General features: G+C 36.8%; 1 protein-coding gene across 6 annotated transcripts in view; it reads right to left on the minus strand.

Annotated features, from left to right (window-relative positions):
- kif20ba (kinesin family member 20Ba) overlaps positions 1-17,763 on the minus strand; it is a 65,848-nt gene that overhangs the window by 22,790 nt on the left and 25,295 nt on the right. For 5 of the 6 annotated variants that reach the window (XM_037973622.1, XM_025002061.2, XM_025002060.2 and 2 more), the window contains exons 22-30: positions 16,978-17,100; positions 16,778-16,835; positions 16,302-16,427; positions 14,863-14,993; positions 14,441-14,596; positions 13,719-13,886; positions 10,385-10,504; positions 9,809-9,913; positions 9,305-9,517 (exon numbers count right to left, since the gene is read on the minus strand). In XM_037973622.1, the coding sequence (XP_037829550.1) occupies positions 9,305-9,517; positions 9,809-9,913; positions 10,385-10,504; positions 13,719-13,886; positions 14,441-14,596; positions 14,863-14,993; positions 16,302-16,427; positions 16,778-16,835; positions 16,978-17,100 (1,200 nt within the window). The remainder of the gene's footprint in view (positions 1-9,304; positions 9,518-9,808; positions 9,914-10,384; positions 10,505-13,718; positions 13,887-14,440; positions 14,597-14,862; positions 14,994-16,301; positions 16,428-16,777; positions 16,836-16,977; positions 17,101-17,763) is intronic. The other variant, XM_037973623.1, reaches the window with a different exon arrangement.

Consider the following 17,763-nt stretch of genomic DNA (forward strand, 5'->3'; position numbering starts at 1 on the left):
GTTCTTGTAAACGTAGACTAACATTTTCTACTCTAAATTCATTCCACAAACAAGTACTTGAAAGAAACTGATGGGAAAGTTGCTGTTGTGGGTTTGACATGGACGATCTGTCAGAGTAGAGCAACAGAAAGCCTTAACAGGAAGAAGATCGAGAAAATGATGAGTGAGACCAAGGCGAGATGCTGACGTTCAGAAATTACCACAGGGTCATGGAAGAACTGAGACAAAAAGATGCTGATGAACGCCAAAGATACGCTACAGCAATGTCACATCTAAGAATAAAACACCTGAAAAACAATGAGACAGTTATACTCTGATAATGTAGCATATGCCATGCTTACGCTGTAGTACACTTTAAACCTTCCCACCTCTCAATTCAGTACATACACAGTGTACTTAATGGGAACACATACTGAGCATTACATCATATGCATATCACTAGGGATGTACATTTTAAGCAAAAACACTGAATCCATTTGGTATTTACTTGATTTTTCTTCTAATGTTAGCTGTGTGTTCACTACCAGGTGTCACCAAAAAAATCCCAAAAATAAATGATCACGTTAAGTCTTCAATTTCTCATTTTCACTGCATTGAATACTTGAAAATTATTGCCCATTCCTGAATGTCTTTTTACAACATGTGCTTCATTTCTTCACATTTTGACCCATGTAAAAAGAATGTCAAGATATGCCTACATATGTGGCAAAATACAATCCTGACAGTACCATATATTAACTTAAGATGACTCATCGGATTCATATTTTCTCCTTTCGCATAGACTCTTTCTGCATGTTGTGCAGACAGAGAGACCATCTTTAATAACCTTTTCCCCAGCAGTTTTATAAAATCTAAAATACCACCACACTCCAGACTTGCTCCTTAGATTCTGAGATAATAAATGTGAACAAGGTGCAATCTCTTTTCACAACTCTCAGGAGCAGCTCTTGCCACATCAGCTTCTTTTTAATCTTCTCCAAAGAGACATCTTTCGAACTCCTCTGCACCCGCTCCTCCATTTCCACTTAAACTTTCTGCTGCTTTCACCCCGGCCTATTCTCCATGCCATCCTCTTTGGCGTTGTATGTTGTTTTTCTTCAATTGTTCTTTTCTGCCTGTCTTGTCTCATTTCACGTTCATCCTCCCTAGTCAACATTTCTCCCTCTAACCCTAAACCAATCTCTTTCAGTTTATTCTTTCAGAGCTGTCTGCACTACTGCACTTATTTTCTTTAATTTGTTCTAAGACACTTCTTTCTATCTTTCTTTCTTTATTTTCAAAAACCAGTTTTCTTCTTTTTTCCCCTTGTTCAGTAAAACCAATCAGCCTGATATTCTATGACAGGGTCATTGATGTGTTGACACTCCTGACCCCTGAGATTTTGTCACTTCAAACTAACCAAATCATTCTTTTCCCGTCTTGATAAACTCTTATTGCTGCTACGCCATCAGCAATAAAAGTAACAGAATAAAAGAGCGCTTCGTATTTGTTTTTACTCCCCTTTTTTAAAGATACCCGTGTACAAACTGACTGAAGATGACCAAATGTGCTCAAATTATAACCTGAAATAACTTCACACCAGATATGCTGTGAATCCTCAAACAAAAACGAATGCATGGATCTTTTCTGAAAGTTTTTCCCAATTTCCTCTCCTCTATTTTGGTTCCTGTTGTTTGTCTATGTCAGTATAGTCAACAGAACACTGGTCATTAGAGGAATGATTTTGGGAATCCATCTTACAGACTTCACCCTTGTTTTAATACTCCCACTGCTGGTATCAAAACAAAATACTTTCACACTAGTACAGTGATGTAGGTTACATGACTCAGGAACCTGGCCTGTTATATTTCAGATAATGAGCTTCTGTCTGACCAGGTAGGAAAAATGTGGCCAACACATTTGCCCTATAACATAATGATGCAAAAGTTAGAGTTTCATCACAATGTAGGTGGCAAAGCTGTACAATTTAGGAAAAAAAACAACCTAGAATTTTCTTTTTCCAACATCCATCAACTTTCTTTAATAAAGCTCAATTAAAATTATTGGACTTACTTAAAAAATGCTAAGCCATGACATAACCAGACTTATTTTTAAGAGCACCTATGAGCTTCATTTTTAAACTCAATTCTAAAACATTGTTTCATACCATCTTCAATTTTTCTTAGACTGAACAAAATGTTTCTATCACAAAATGTTTTAAAGATCTGTCAAGGCTAAGGGTACCTGGTTAAGTTGTTTACACATTTTAATTAGGTCTTTTTAGATTTAAACTGTACATTTATTGACAGCAGATTGCCAAAATGAGGTACAACAAGACATTTCTAACAATATGGACCATAAATCATTTTAAAACCAAAGCTGTGTTCAACAGTTCATACTATTGTGTTCATATGATGAGCCAGCTCTAAGAAAGTGCAAAAAACAGACAGATTTTGTTATGAGAGGACAATTTTTGTGTCTATATTTCAAACAGTTAATCAAAAACACTTGTGTGATTATGTTTACATTATTCTGAGTAACAAAGTCAGCTCATTTGGTTTTTTTGTACAATAATCTGAAATGATCATCTTTTATTCATCGATGTTTGCTTTTTGAGGAGTGATGACAGAGTCAAGATGCACCTGGGAAATTTCATCCAAAGCACATTAACATAAACTAAGCAATTACACCTCCGAATAAATTTTGTGTTGCTAGTTTACTTTTTTCTCCACAAACAGCTTTCTTCCCTTTTTTCCCCCCTTGTAAAACTGAGACGTGCACCTACTTTTCCTTTAAATCGGTTTGCTTTTCAAGTTATCAAAATTTGTGAAGAGCAAAGAACAAAAAATATTTTTGGAACAAGCCAAAGATCCTGTTTATGGATAATATCTTTTATCAGTGGGATAAAAAAAAGTTCTTCTCCATCTCATTACCATTAGTTATCTGATAAATAACAGCAAACCTGTGTTAAAGCTGTGATAGTGGCTGTAAAATGAGTGTATGATAGCCTAAAAGACCTTGGGAATTAATATGAGAATAATACAGAACAAGTAGCCTGAACTAAGATAAGAAAATGGCACTAATGTGATCAAATGAAGTGTTGAGGTTCAAATACAGACACACAGCAGACACCCATCACTGAAAGGACAACAGCATTGTCTGTGGGAAAGTGGGAAATTAAGGGTGCCAATCCACAGTCATTGAAACTGCATTATTACTGTTCAATGAATTGTCTTCAATTTCCATCACAAATTTTAACGCAGCTTTAATCAAATGCAAACCTGAAATAAAGTAGCAGTACAAAACACGATGAAGAGAAAATTTGCACAAAACTACAAAGAACTTCCCCCACAGAAAACAACAAGATTCTGGGTAACTAAGTGAGAAAAACACAGCTCTTTAGAGTTCTACAGCTCAGAAATACTTCACAGCATAAACAATCTTCAGAGTTTAAACAGGTCCCAAAAAGTTCGGCTTTACGTGACTAAACTGGCATTTTGATATCTTTAACAGTTTTTACCCTTTTACAATAAGAAGGCGGGAATCATCATGACAACCAGTGACTCAAGAGATCTTATGTCATTCATTAATTTATTTTATTTTAATTAAACTATTCAGCAGGTTGTTCTATGTTACATTATTCCATTCTGACAGCCCCTTTAATCTTGGAAAGAAACAATTTTCTTCTGATTAAAAGTTTTAAGTTAAGAAGAACTAAAGTAAAGCATTTGCTAAATTTACCATTTAAAGCAACAAACTTTGATCTGGGATTCAACCATTATTACTGCCAGGGTTCTGTAATCTTATGCGATCATGTACTTTCTTTGTTGCTATAACCATAGAATGTGCGAGACAAAAACTTGAAAGATGACCATATATACCGCTGAACATTTCCTCTATATCACTGAAAAAGAAGCTTACAGGCTGAAGTATCTTTAAACTTACTGTGCTGACTCAAAGTTGATGTCAGCCATTAATATTCAGCAGAACAGTTCAATTTGTTTGTTATTTAGATGTTATCATTCTGGTTTGCAATGCAGAAATTTGGAAACTTCAAAGATTGTTCATTTCAGAGTTAGGTTTACTGCTTCAAGTTTACTTGACAAATGCAGAGTGCCTTTATTGATGAATAACTGGCATAAAGGTATTTCATGCCTCAGCACATCCCAAGATGATACTGTAGGGGATTACATAAAAGACATAACTTTTACAAAATAAAAAAATTTAAAATCTGCAAAAATGGAAAAAATCAAGAACTTTCAAATATAACACTGTTGAACAAGCCTGAATGCTTTAATTTTGTATTATATCTGAAGCTAGCTGCTGAAAGAAAATAAATTAAAAAATAGATTTTTAAATTAAAAATACAATGAGAATGAAGTTGGATTTTATTAACGTGTTGATTTACTAAAATTAGACTATGCTGTAGATTATTTGGATCTGAAATCCCTTCCCGTGTCCTCTTTCTAAATACAGTCAATTTTCACCACATTAACAGGTTTTTGTGGTATGATTTTTTTCTTTTTAGGATGTTTTTTGTAGGATTCACATGTGTCACATGCCTCTGGGAACCAAAGGCACCAGAGGCATTAACCTTCTTCCCCAGTAAACAAATTAACATAAGTGCAGCTTCTCTGTTGCATTAAATCAAATCCAGTGAGACGGTGACCTGAAAACAACCTTTACCCTCTACACCCTCCAATGAATTGTCTCCATCCTGTTTATTTTTTTACAAAAAACCCTTTGGTCTGCCACGCAGATGGTTTCTAAAACAGCGTTTGAATATTTAACTGGTTTCACAGAACTCTGTTGTGCTGTCCAGTTTACAGGATTGATGTTATAATCAATTCCTAAATGTCACTTGTGCTAGTCGTACAGTGTCATCATCATTTGGTAGCAGTTTCCTCAGAATTTATGTTTTATTCTCAGCAGAACTGAGTGGCGAGCACTCTCAGCACTGATCGCTCCTCTCTGTGAAGAGCGATTTACCCTCAGTTAGCCTTGCAGAGGAGCCCTGAAGTACCGCTTCCTTTCTCTCAGTGTGAGATCAAACATAAAGCTCTGCTGCCATTTGCATAAATAAATATCCATCTTTCCAGATTTGGAACCATATTTTCCTTCTCAGCATTTTTCTCATCGTACCATGGAGCCAAAGCCTGCATGTCATTAGCAATCAGCACTGATTTGTCCCTGAAAAAGGAGGTAAAATACATTCCACACTTCCTGTGTAGATTCTCACTAAAAAAGTATTAAGTAAGTTTTTAGGTTTCTTTTTTTTGATGTAGCAAATAAAGCTGAAATTAAGGATGGTTTTGATAGCTGACTAATCTGTTAATTTTGTTCTTCTTATTAGTTGATTAGTTAATGATTATTTCAGTCCATCTCTTGTTCTTGTACACTTAGTTTAGTTCTGCACATTTAGTTTAGTTTATCTTAGCTCATACTTTAGATATTGTTAGATTCCTAATTGTTGTTTAGTTTAGCTACTATTTTGACTGTCTCAGCTCATGCTCAATATATCTGGTTTCATGATTTTATTTAGATTATCCTATATTCCATTTAGATTATACACGATTCTTTTAGATTATAGATGATTGATGTGTTTTAGATAGATGTTTTAGATATGTTTAGTTTATCTGATTATGATTTCATTCAGATTATTTTAGCTACTATTTTGACCATCTCAGCTCATGCTTAGATATGTCTGGTTTCATGATTTTGTCTAGATTATCCTATATTCCATTTAGATTATATATGATTCATTTAGATTGTACATGATTGATGTGTTTTCCTTTTTTTGTGTGTTTCATTGTATTTCAATATGTAGGGATTCTGTTTTTGTTTCTGTTGTAAAGCACTTTGGATCGCCTTGTTGCTTAAAAGTGCTATATAAATAAATTTCACTTCACTTGGCTCCAGTTTTACCTCACCTGCTGCAGTCTGTCACACTGATGTTTCTGCATTAATACTATATAACACTACAGCAAATTCAAACAATGACCTGGGAAACAGTTTTAAATTTAAGGCCTAGCATTCCTTGAAGAAGAGTTTTAAGCTAAGATCATCTCATGTTGAGAAATGGTAGGGTTGGAGCCGCTTGGTCAAACCACGATATCCTGTGATGTTGCAAGATAGCACATTCAGTATGTGCTGTAAATGACTGTCAGCTACTACCACATCAAATTTTAGCTCAAAACCTGTAAAAATCAGGCAGTATTGGCTGATATCGATTAGTTGTGGTGTTCATTTAAAAATTGGGTGGGGTTGGCTCCAAAAGTTAATCGGTTATAGATGTACAGCCAATTATTACCGTCTGAAAGTGTCGTTACAATTAATCGAGTGGTTCATGAGATATTTTACAAACAGACAGAGTTGACTGCAAACAGTTAAGGGCAAATATGTAAACAAAGATTTGGTGCCATCTGTGAGCAGTCAATTAACTGGGGTTCCATCTCAGCTAATAACACAAAATTTTGTATTTTGGGATTTTTTTTTTTCCAAGGTCAGTTAGCCATCATTAATCAAGTTGGCTCAAAAGGTAATCAGTTGTAGATGCTCATCCAATGATTACTTTCTGCAAGTTTTTTTTTAAATTTTTTTCTCTTTTTACTAAATAGGAAAAAAATGAGATACATAAAACAATTTAAGGTGCAGGAGCTCTTTATAATTTTAAACTAAATAAAAAAGGGCAAATAAGTAACAAAACGTGGCCACGGGTAGATCCAAAGTTAAAACTTAACACATGGCTTCAAATTAAAATAAAAAAATGGAATAGATGAAATTCACAATTGCATTGGAGTACTTTATAATCAGTCCCTCCAGGATTTTGCGGGCATTTTTTGTGATTGTTGCGGGCTAAAATGCCTGATTTCGCGAGACATTTTCCTAAAAGTTGTTTTTTTTTTTTACTAAAATAAAAAAAAAACATAACTTTTAATATAAAAAAAACAAAAATACTTACTAGTTTTGTAAGATAATTACCAACAAACACTGACATTATCAAAAGGTGCTTTATTTGAGAACTTTGATAGCTTATAAACTGACATTCATGACCATTTCTGGATTGTCCCTCGTCTGCAGCTCTCCTCACCTGTTTTGCAGACACAAAGTGTTTGTTGATGCGTTTATGTTTGATGACTACACTGCAGGACGTGCAAAACAGCTTCCCCCCACTCTCCTGCAGCTGGGGAGGAAACTGGTTTGCGAAACAGGAACGCTAATGTCGGCTAGCCGTTCCCTAAGTGAACCACCGTGCGTGAGAGAAGGGGCCGGCAGAGACAGCTGGCCGACATTAGCGTTCCTGTTTCGGGTCAGTTGTGAGCTACACGCCGCTTACTCCGCGGAGGGCGAATATCCAATATCCAACTTAAAACTAACTTCACTGCAGTGTTTTGCGCGGTCCTTTGCTGAAATCTTTGTGGGCAAATGTGAAGCGTTTGCGCACATTTTGGCTTCTGTCGCTGCTCCTGCATTCTCCCGGCATTCTGATGTTAACAGGATGTGACGTCACTTCAGAAACAATAAATATTGGGTTAAAGTTGCAGGAAAGTTGCGGTGTTTTGGTCAAAGTTGCAAAAAGTTGCGACTTCGCGAGGTTTGCCTGATTTTGCGTTAATAGTTGCGATCGCAACATTGCGAAATCCTGGAGGGTCTGTATTATGCTAAATAAACTATATAACTGACCGAAGATGGAATAAATGAATTATTTATGTTCAGTGAAGGAGGTTAACTATTCAGATGGACTAATATTACTTGAGAAAACAAGAAAAAAAAAAAACATCGAAGCCAGTGCATCTGCTTCTGTTCACTCAGTTATTGTTGCTCCTAAAATGCCAACAACTGAAATAATGTTTCTTTTAATAATCGCCCATGAGACTTTGTTTAAACTGACAATCATTCCTGTGGAGACATTAAAAATGGGGGCGATGCGAGACACCAGCTTCACTCACTGAAACATCAAGAGTTCGTCTCAGCTCCAGGGTGCTTCCGTTTCAGATGCTCATGCATTGCAGAGATGCTGCCGGGGAAAGGAAGCTCTGCTTTGAACAATTTGCATTCAGCTGTTTGTTTGTTTTCAGTGAAAAGCTACCAGACTTTTGAAAGTTTTTGCCAGTCGTTCTCAACGCTCCTCTCTGTTAGTATGACTGCGTGCAGTCTTGGCAAACAATAAAGACGATATTTCCCCCAAATGTTCCTGTAGTGCGCCGCAGTTACAACACATTTACCTTAGGTGGTACTTTATGACCAGAGCTGTCTGTTCATGGCTCTGTAAGTGACTCACTGACATTAAACAGAGAGCCTTCACAAGTTGGTTTATAGTATTTCATACATTCCTAGACTCAAATTTAAAAAAAATGTTGCTTTTTTGAGCCATTTTCAGGTCAAAGAATAAATATCCATTCATCCATCCATTTTCTTTACTCGCTTCTCCATTCCGGGTTGTGGGGAGCTAGCGTCTATCTCCAGCATTCGCTGTGCGAGAGGCAGGGGATACCCTGGGCAGAAACCGAAGTACCCAGAGTAAACCCACGTGAGCGCAAGGAGAACATGTCAGAAAGGCCCCAGGTCGGAAAGCAATCCTGCAACCTTCTTACTGGGAGGCGACAGCTCTAACCACTGCGCCGCTGTGCAACACAAGAACAAATATTTCCTGTAAATTTACATAAAGGTGGATCATTTGTACGATTTTATTTTCTATTGTTCCAAATAATATTAAAAAAAACATCTGTGTGCAAAGGTACACAGCAGGAGATGAAACTTTTAGGGGGAAAAAATATAACTTAAAAAAAAAAATCACATTGACCTTTTGTTGTAGTTGACACTGTCAATTATGTTGCCTAATTGTTGCAGCCCTAGAAGCAAACAGTGTGTTTGTTGTGTGTAAGATGAGCTGGAAATAATTTACCCAGAAATCATACAACCTGCAGTTTGACTATAGTGCATGATAACAACATGTTGGTTTTAAGGTTTTAGGATACACGATTGTAATGATAACTTTGTGGATAAAACTGAACTGAGCCAAAGTGAGAATTTAACTTGTGTGTAAGCGTAGCAGCGACAAACTACACTCACACTAGCAGGAAAAATAAGAGGAACACAAGGAACAAAACTGGATGAAATGGAAGCCAATAAACAGGGATTTTAACTCTGTTCTTTTTTCTAGGTTTCTGCACTCTGAGCTACGTAGAAGCTAATCTAAGCTAATCTAATTTGAGCTGGATTCATGAAAGCTGAGGAAACATTTTACTGCAGTTTTTTTTTTTTTTTTAAACTTTCCAGTACAGGAGTAGTACTTTTAAAAATCTAATGGAGGTGTGCTTCCTACCTTTTCCATCTCGCCGCTCTTTCTCTTGCGTGCTGATGTGCGTGTGATTTTGACCGTGACGCTGCTCTCCTCTCCCTGGCGCCGCAGAGCCATGCGGTTCGGCTGCAGAGGGCTGAAGGAGATCTCCAGCTCTGGACGGGGAAAGCGGCTCGTTTTGCCGTTCTCCGTGGAAATCTCGGAGGACTCGAGCACTGACGGAAAGCCAGCTGAGCTCTGTGGGAACACAAGTCAAGGGTTGCATCGATGTCACTTCCTCGCCGAGGAACATACAGAGGCCGGAGGTTGAAGGTGAGCCTGCCGGTTGTTGCCACAACAATCAAAATATTCACACCTGTGCTACCGTTGACAGATACAATTCAACCTATCCAATATATACTGATGTCTCCAAACCACTGAGTGAAAAGTTAATTTCTTAAAGCTATTTATCATTTGTTGAATTTGTTCCTGTCTGCAAAGCCAAAGAATTATTGAGATATGTCACAGTTTTTCTCTCGGTAGCTTTACCTGACTGCTCACTGAAGCTCTGGCATTCGTCATCTCTGGCTTCCTGTTAACACTTTTATCCTTGGATTTCCCAGCTAATGTAGTGGGGCTCACACTGCTTTTAGACTGTCATAGGAAAAAAACAAAAAACAAAAAAATTGAACAAGTCAAAAAAAGAAATGCAGTGACAAACTAAACTAAACTGTGTCTTTTAAAAGTGCAGAGGTTTAATATGAGCTAATACAGCATTCTTTCACACCAGTTATGTTGGTTTTGAAAAGATTTTAGGCCTAATTTTTTTTTTTTTTTATTTAACTTCAACTTCTGTGTTATGTTCCTGTGTCCACACTGTCCTGACCTCCCTACCTTCACAGGCGGGATGTGGCCCCCATGTAGACCAGAATTCAATTTTAATGGGTTATGACAAAATAATGGAGAACTTTTAACTCAAATGTGTCTAAAATGTAAAATAACAACAACATTGGTTGCATCTTGAGGCCACTGTTTTGTGAAGCATTTTTAAAGCCACTTTTTAAGCAATCTTTAACAATCCAAAGCACACTTTTTTTTAGCTTGAGCCTTTTCTTTTAGACTAACCTGTGTAACCGAACCGTCCCATTTAGCTGTCGAGGCCTCAAGTGCTTCTTTCAGCTGCAGAATTTCTGCCTCCCTCTCAATTAGAGCAGCCTTCAGCTCAGCCACACATCCATCGTTAACCTAAGACACAAAGTTTATAGACACTGATTATGTCCTCATTTCTGCTTTTATCAAAATAAACAAATACAAGAAAATTATATAAAACCCTGAGCATCCTCTTCATGAGACTATTATACAACAGAATGTTTTCAGTCGAAGGCTTCTTCAAATTCGCTGTAACACAGACCACTACAGGAGACCCTTCCTGCCCACAGCCATCAGAATCTACAACTCTTTGAAGAACCTTGAGGAATATAAGTTATGCGAACATTTAATTTCTCTCTGGGATCAATAAACTATTTTTTAATTAAATTGAATTGAATTAAAAAAGCAAAATGAATCATTGGTTTCCAGCACAAAGCCTAAACTTTCAACACAGAAAGGTTTGTAGACACGTCAAACCCAACTCTAAAAGTGAAATGTGTGATGAAAGTCTTCATCTCACTCAAGCATAAACACGTTCTATTTGAAAATGATGCTGCTGTGACGATAAGGAGAGATGCATGGCTGACAGAGCTGAGTGAGAAAAATAAAAACCTATTATTAGCCATCTTTACATGCAGCTTTAAAAAAACAAAACTGATTTCATAACACATTACATTCTGGTGTAGAACGCGTCACATTTATCTGATTAGATGCAAAATATTGTAGTCACTCCACGATGAATGTTAATCAAGACTTCATCAGATGTCAATTAACACTTTTATAATCAGAAGTAGAACATTTCTGAGGAATGTTAAATGGTGCTGATGCAGCTGCTGCCTGAAACTTCAACATCTAACTTTCTGATGCTTTGATGTTAAAGCTGCTGTCAGTGCTGCCATGTTTTATTTTTGGAGCCAGAGGCCATGCAGTTGGGATGTGGGGTGTACCACAGTGGTTTGTCCTGTAACCGGAGGGTTGCCGGTTTAAGCCCCCGCTCCATCTGTCTCAGCCGTTGTGTCCTTGGGCAAGGAAGTTCACCCGCCTTGCCTACTGGTGGTGGTCAGAGGGCTCGGTGGTGCCGGTGTGATGGCAGCCTCACTTCTGTCAGTCCGCCCCAGGGCTGCTCTGGCTTCAGCGTAGCTTACCACCATCAGTGTGAATGGTTGAATGGGTGAATGACTGAATGTAGTGGGGTCCTCGGACTGAAGGGTATTACTATTGATTAAAAAATAGTCCCACCCAGACAAGCTCCCAACTCACCGTGATACTGTCAATCAGTGTAACTTGACATGTTTCTAAAAGCCTAAAATTACTTACTGATACTAAACAAATTTTTAAAATGCATATTTAAACATACATCAGCAAGGTGGGAACTATGTGAATCAACACCTAAAAAAAAAACAAAACAAAAAAAAAAAAAACAGAAACTTGTCTCATTCATTTACATGGAGGAGCAGGACTTAAAAATTGTACTGCAGCAAACCCCCAGGTTTGGGTGCTTTTCCTTCCTGTCCTGTCTCTAGTTATATCTCAACGACTGATACTGAAAGTCAAAGCACAGTATTCCTGATCGAAACATACGTTTTGGTGTATTTTTTTTTATGGGCTTTTAAAAGCTGTAGCATCCTTAATTGGTAGCTTTGGCCCATTTTGTTTTCATTCTCTTACTAATTTGAATCAAAATACTTCTGTTTCAGTCTACATTCACATTTTTTTCCATATTGAATCATTTATGCCTGGTTCAAACACACTACTTCCCAGAATGACAACTGAATTAGTTAATGTCTTTTAGAACTAAATATATTATAAAGTATTAGTATATTTAAGTACTCATTTTAATATTTTAAAGGCAATGACAACCTATTGTTTAAGAAACTAATGTATTTGCCAACATTGGTAAAATGTTTGTTTTAATAATTGCTATGGCAGTTTAGAGATCTCCTCATGTCCACGTTTTTTTTTTTACACTTTGCCTCATGTCATTAAAGGTTTTTTGTAACAAACTGCCTGCATAAAAATCTCTGCTGCCAACTCCAATTTTGCAGATTCTTTATCAATTCAACATGACATGAAATTAATTTAATGACTCCCTACAGCCTGCTCTTCACTTTGTGCTCTATGCAGACACTAAGAGAGGTTGTAGGGTCACAGTAACACAAATAATGCTGAAAAAAAGACCGAAAGAAAAAACAAACCCACACACAAAAGGTCAAAACAGACAAAAAGTGACAGAGCAGGTAAGAAAAAACGGATAACAATGCTGAGCCACCTACAGAATAGGCTGAAAAAGCTGAACTGGATGTTGAAATATGACAGAACTCATCCAGAAACAGATCAGTAGCTTCGAGTTTGTGTTTTGTCGTGTAGAGTTTTGTTTACAAACTGGGATGAAGTGATGTCTATTCTCTTCCTTTTCCTGTTTCACTGTTACTTTTTGTCCTCACTTCCACAACAAAACCGCTCCCTCTTCTTCAGCTAAGAAATATTATATTAGCGATCAACTTGGCAAATTGATACTAGAAAAACTCATTTCAATTGTTTCTGAAAGACATTATTCCATATTTCAGCTGCAGGTTTGAGATCAAATTAATTAATTTAATTAATTAATAACATAAAGTTGTAAGTAACTTGTAAAAAAAAAGTTTTATTTAAATATTTTAAACTAAAATGTCTCTTTTGAGTTTTAGAACCTATACAGGATAATTATTTTTGATTATAAAATGGACAAAAAACAGTTTTATAATCCCAAACACCAAGATTATAATATTTGAGTAGAATATAGTTGAATAAATCAGCCCAGCTTTATGTTCTGAACATGAAAGACTGCTATAAATACGTTTTAACAGATCCTCGTATTAAATTAAAGCCAGGTGAAAAGTTCATCTCCATGCAGCCCATACAGCTGATATATGATGAGATTTGCAGTTTCTGGTTTGCTGCTGACAGATTATCTGAGTTTCTGCATCTTAAAGTTCCACTCACAGAGTGAATAAAACCTGTACAAAAACTAAACAAGTGAGGGAAAAATGCATTTCTGTCAAATTTTAGAATTTTAATTAATTTTTACCTTTTCTAAATAAAATATTTTGTATATATAAAAGATGTTAACTGATCAGCTGAACACAAACACTGCAGGTAAAAGATTAGTTTACCCCTGACTCCCCTTTACTTGATCTGAACTGGAACTGAAGCAACCCGACGTGGAGACACAGCCGACATGTCACTGATTTTGAGGAGAGCAGATAGTTCTGACGGCTGATGTGCGAACGACGTGCTTCTCAGATTTGTCCTAAATTTGTGCAACACTGACCTCTCGTGGCGGCTGCGAGTTCTGTCCTCGTAGCTCTCGGATGAGCTCGTCTTTCTCTGCTTGGCTGGAAAGCAGCTTTTTCAGCTGGACTTCTAAAGCTGAAACCAGAGTGTCTCTCTCCTTCCTCCAGTTCTCCATGGTCTGCTCCTTCTCTACAAGCTGAGACTCCTAAAGAAGGAGGAAAAAAACCCAGTTAGATATACGTTGAGAAAATGGTATCGTCATGCCCCCTCCCCATGCCCCCACATGAGGCAACATAACACGGGTAAATAACAAAATTAAGCTTAACTAACTCAAAATGGGCCTCTCTTAGATTGTGAGGCATTTCAATTTAGCTGGTGGTTTCAGTATTAGGTTCATTTATACTTTAAATACATTCTGCTGTATTGTGTTCTTTGCTGCTTTATTTCTACAAACATTGCACATATTTTCAGATTTAGGGCTACCACGATAACTGATCACCTGTTATCTTTCTATTTCAGTTGGCTCCTACCCCCTGCAGGAGAATGTTGGGTCACGGTCCTAGTTCTGTTTTGGACTACGATTCCTGTTCAACATTGTGGGGTTTTCTGAGGTTTGCAGTTTTAACTAGTATTCTGATATCAGAGGGGTTTAGAGAAGATAGCTGACATTGAAGTTTCAGGCAGCAGCTGCTTTGATACACTTCAACGTTTCTTCTGATTTTTTTAGTTTTCACGTTATTATTTAGATCCTCTTCTTACCAAGTGGCTCTGCTGACGAGTGTAGCGTTCTCGGTCTTCTGCAAACTTCCTCATTTCCTGATTCCTCTTGTCCTCTGCCTCTTTGGCTTGGCCAATCAGAGACAGCTTCTCCTCCAGCCACTTCTTGCGTTCAGCCTGGTGTTTCTCTGTGAACGTCTGCAGAAAAACAAGACGATGCTGTTTTTAAAATAATCTTTTAGGGTTTCTTATGAAGGTGGTTGGCGTAGGAGTTCATGTGGGTCATCCATTTTGTTTTAAAATATTAATGTTTATTACATTTATTGTAAACTAAATTTGTGCATAGAATGAATTTAGTATAAGTCCTGGGTTAAACCTTTGACCAAACACCCTGATAAATCTACAGCAAAACATCCAATTATCAATTTATTTAAATCAAAACAAAAATTTTAATTATTTTATACCGTCAAACTTTCTTGAGCTTGTGAAGCTTTCTCTTTAGCCAGTCGGAGATCTTCTGATGGACTGTCGACTCGCTGGTGTGTGACGTTGCCACGGCTCTGCTGCAGAATCACCACTTTCAGTTTCTGCAACTCTGAAACACAGAGTCAGCATCATTGATGAATAGTTTTACTTTCTTTGCAAACATGGAACTATAAAGCCTTTATAAGGCCCATTGAAGTACCAAAATTCATGGTTAAACTGCTTTATTGTAACCATGTTATCAACTCAGAGAAGGTCTGGTTTGACTTTCCAGCGGCCATAAAGTTAAACTACCACGCACTTTTAATCTGTAATATAAATTTGTATAAGAGAATAGTTTTTTTTTTCATGCGTTTCAAGTACAAATGAGTCTTCAGAGTTTTATTTGAAGGAGAAAATCTTTCATTTTGGAGGGAAAAGTAGGATTTCAGACAAGGACGCCATGCTAACAACTGCTTAAGAGAAACAAAGAAGTTCATTTCCATCACCTAAAATTAAAGCCTTATAAATTTGGGGGGTTTTTGGGTTTCATTTTCATATTTCTGAACTTCTGTTTGATGATGTAACTATGTTTTCTTATAAGAAAATTATCCTGGTGGATGAAGGACAAAAACAAAAAAAAGATGGATAAGATTTTAAAAAATAAATAGTAAATCATCCAAGGTTATATATATATAAAACCAACATTGCAGTTCTTTTGTCAATTTCATCAAATGACTGTTAAGGTCTGACTTTGACCATTTGATCATCGTCACTCATCAAATATTTTCTTGTGGTTTTAGTCACTTTACTGATAGATTCTTCTCCCAAATCACAAATATTGTTTGGATATTGCTCTGCTCTAAATTTTGTTTCAAATTAAAAGTCATATCATTTGACTGTAAAACAGTTCATCCCCCAGAAAAAAAACAAGAAGAACTGAAACATATGACTGGCCTTTGTGTAGGTGAATTAAAATTTGACCTTTTTTTCCCCAAATCATTGTCCGCAACTATGAAAGGCAGGCAATCATGTAACTGCTTGCGTCTGTGTGTTAGCAAATTATCTCAAACTCTCAAACATTAATTGCTGAAAGTGCATCCACAAGTGATTAACTTTTAGTCAACCTGACTGAAGCTGGCCGCCACAGCTAATTATTAATTAATTATAACTTAGTCTATTTTACAGATTTTGAGCTCAAATTTGAAGTGGCATGCAAGGCAGCGGGCAATATGCATTTCTTGAGGGAACGCTAGTTTCATTTTTTTTACTTTCCATTTTTAGCACAATGTAAATAAAGTGGACAGAACTAAACCTGATGTGTTACAAGTCTAAAGTTTCGTTTTACATTTAGTAACCTTTTTCTTTTATCTCTGCCGTTTACAGAAATAAGATCCGCCTTCTTGATTGTGTATTTCTGATCTGTCAGCTCGTCTCTCACCCCCGGAGAGCTCCTGGATGTCTTTCAGTTTGTCCTCGAGGACCTGTTCCATCTGTTCCTGGGTGTCCTCCTGCTCTGTCAGAGCCAAACGCATGGCCTCCATCACATGCTCCTTAGCCTCGAGGTCTACAAAAACAACACGAGTTAACACACTGCAATGAGTTCTTCCCTCATTTCTGACACGTTCACTAATACGTACAAGTTCATCTTTAAAGCAAGTTAACTGCATCAATTAGACTTTTTTAAAATAAACTAAAGCGAATAAAAGAAAAGGCGAACTTTCTGTGAAGTAAACATTTTCACCACTTTCAGCGATATGCTTGAAATCTCGAGACTAAACATGATTTCTTAACTGAACCAATAGAGATTGAATTATATTACTTGTTTTTCGTTTCAAAAAATCAAAGCAGCAACATAAAAATGTCATCTTGTTTACAACATATCAGTGTCTTGAACAGGAATAAATGAATTTTTACCTTTACACGCCTTCTGGTACAGCTCAAGTGTGTGGTCAGATTTTGTGTTTGATTGTTCCTGGGGGTTCGCAAAAAGAAAATTATTTTTAAAAATAATCAAACAGCTAAACTCAAAAGAGCTTGCATATTTTAACAGGAATAGAAACCACATTAAAACCTTTAGGAAGTTTATAGTGATGGAAGAAAGGGAGTGTTTTTACCGCTCTGAGCTGCTGGATGGTTCTGTCTCTGGTGGTGACGTCAGACTGAAGCTGCTTCCTGGATTTTTCCATGTCAGTCAGCTTCTGTTTCAAAACCTTCTCCTCTTCTCTCATGGTCGAAATCTGTGGAGAAAAAAAAAAACAAACAGAAAAGCAAAAGTACAAATCTCCTGTTTGTATCAGTTTCTAAACAGTGGGCAAGAATGCAAGTAGTAAAAAAGAAGAAAAAAAAAGAGCCAAGGAAGCTAGTCAAGCTGACTAACAAGACAAAGAATTTGAGTTTGCGTTTTGCTCTTAATAACAGCAATAAACGTAACATTTGAATTATGCCATTTAAATACATAAAAAAATAAAGAGCTTTACAGCTTAGATGATTTATTTACAAAGTGCGCAGCTTTTTTTTTTTTTACTGCAGATTATTCTTCAGGGCTTTTTTTTGGGGGGGGGGTTCACCTGAGCTCTCTGAAGCCCCCCAGTCTGGGAGCCACTGCCCTCAGCTATACAGTTCAGCTGTGTGATGTAGTGCTGGGCGATATAACGATACATATCGTGGGGATGTTAAAAAAGTGTCTATCGTGATATATTTTCTTCTATCGTCTCTATAGTTTCTGTCGTCTCTATAGTTTCAGTCGTTTCTATCATAATTGTATCAATAATTCATGTAAATATTTCATAACGTAGGCTACGACGAATGTATTAGTGTTGTCACTTTGCATACATTCAGTTTATATAAGTGATAAATAATAAGAAAAAATAACTATTTTGCGAAGAACCTCCGTTTTGCGA

Source organism: Kryptolebias marmoratus, linkage group LG22 (assembly GCF_001649575.2).
Source record: "Kryptolebias marmoratus isolate JLee-2015 linkage group LG22, ASM164957v2, whole genome shotgun sequence".
Taxonomy (NCBI): domain Eukaryota; kingdom Metazoa; phylum Chordata; class Actinopteri; order Cyprinodontiformes; family Rivulidae; genus Kryptolebias; species Kryptolebias marmoratus.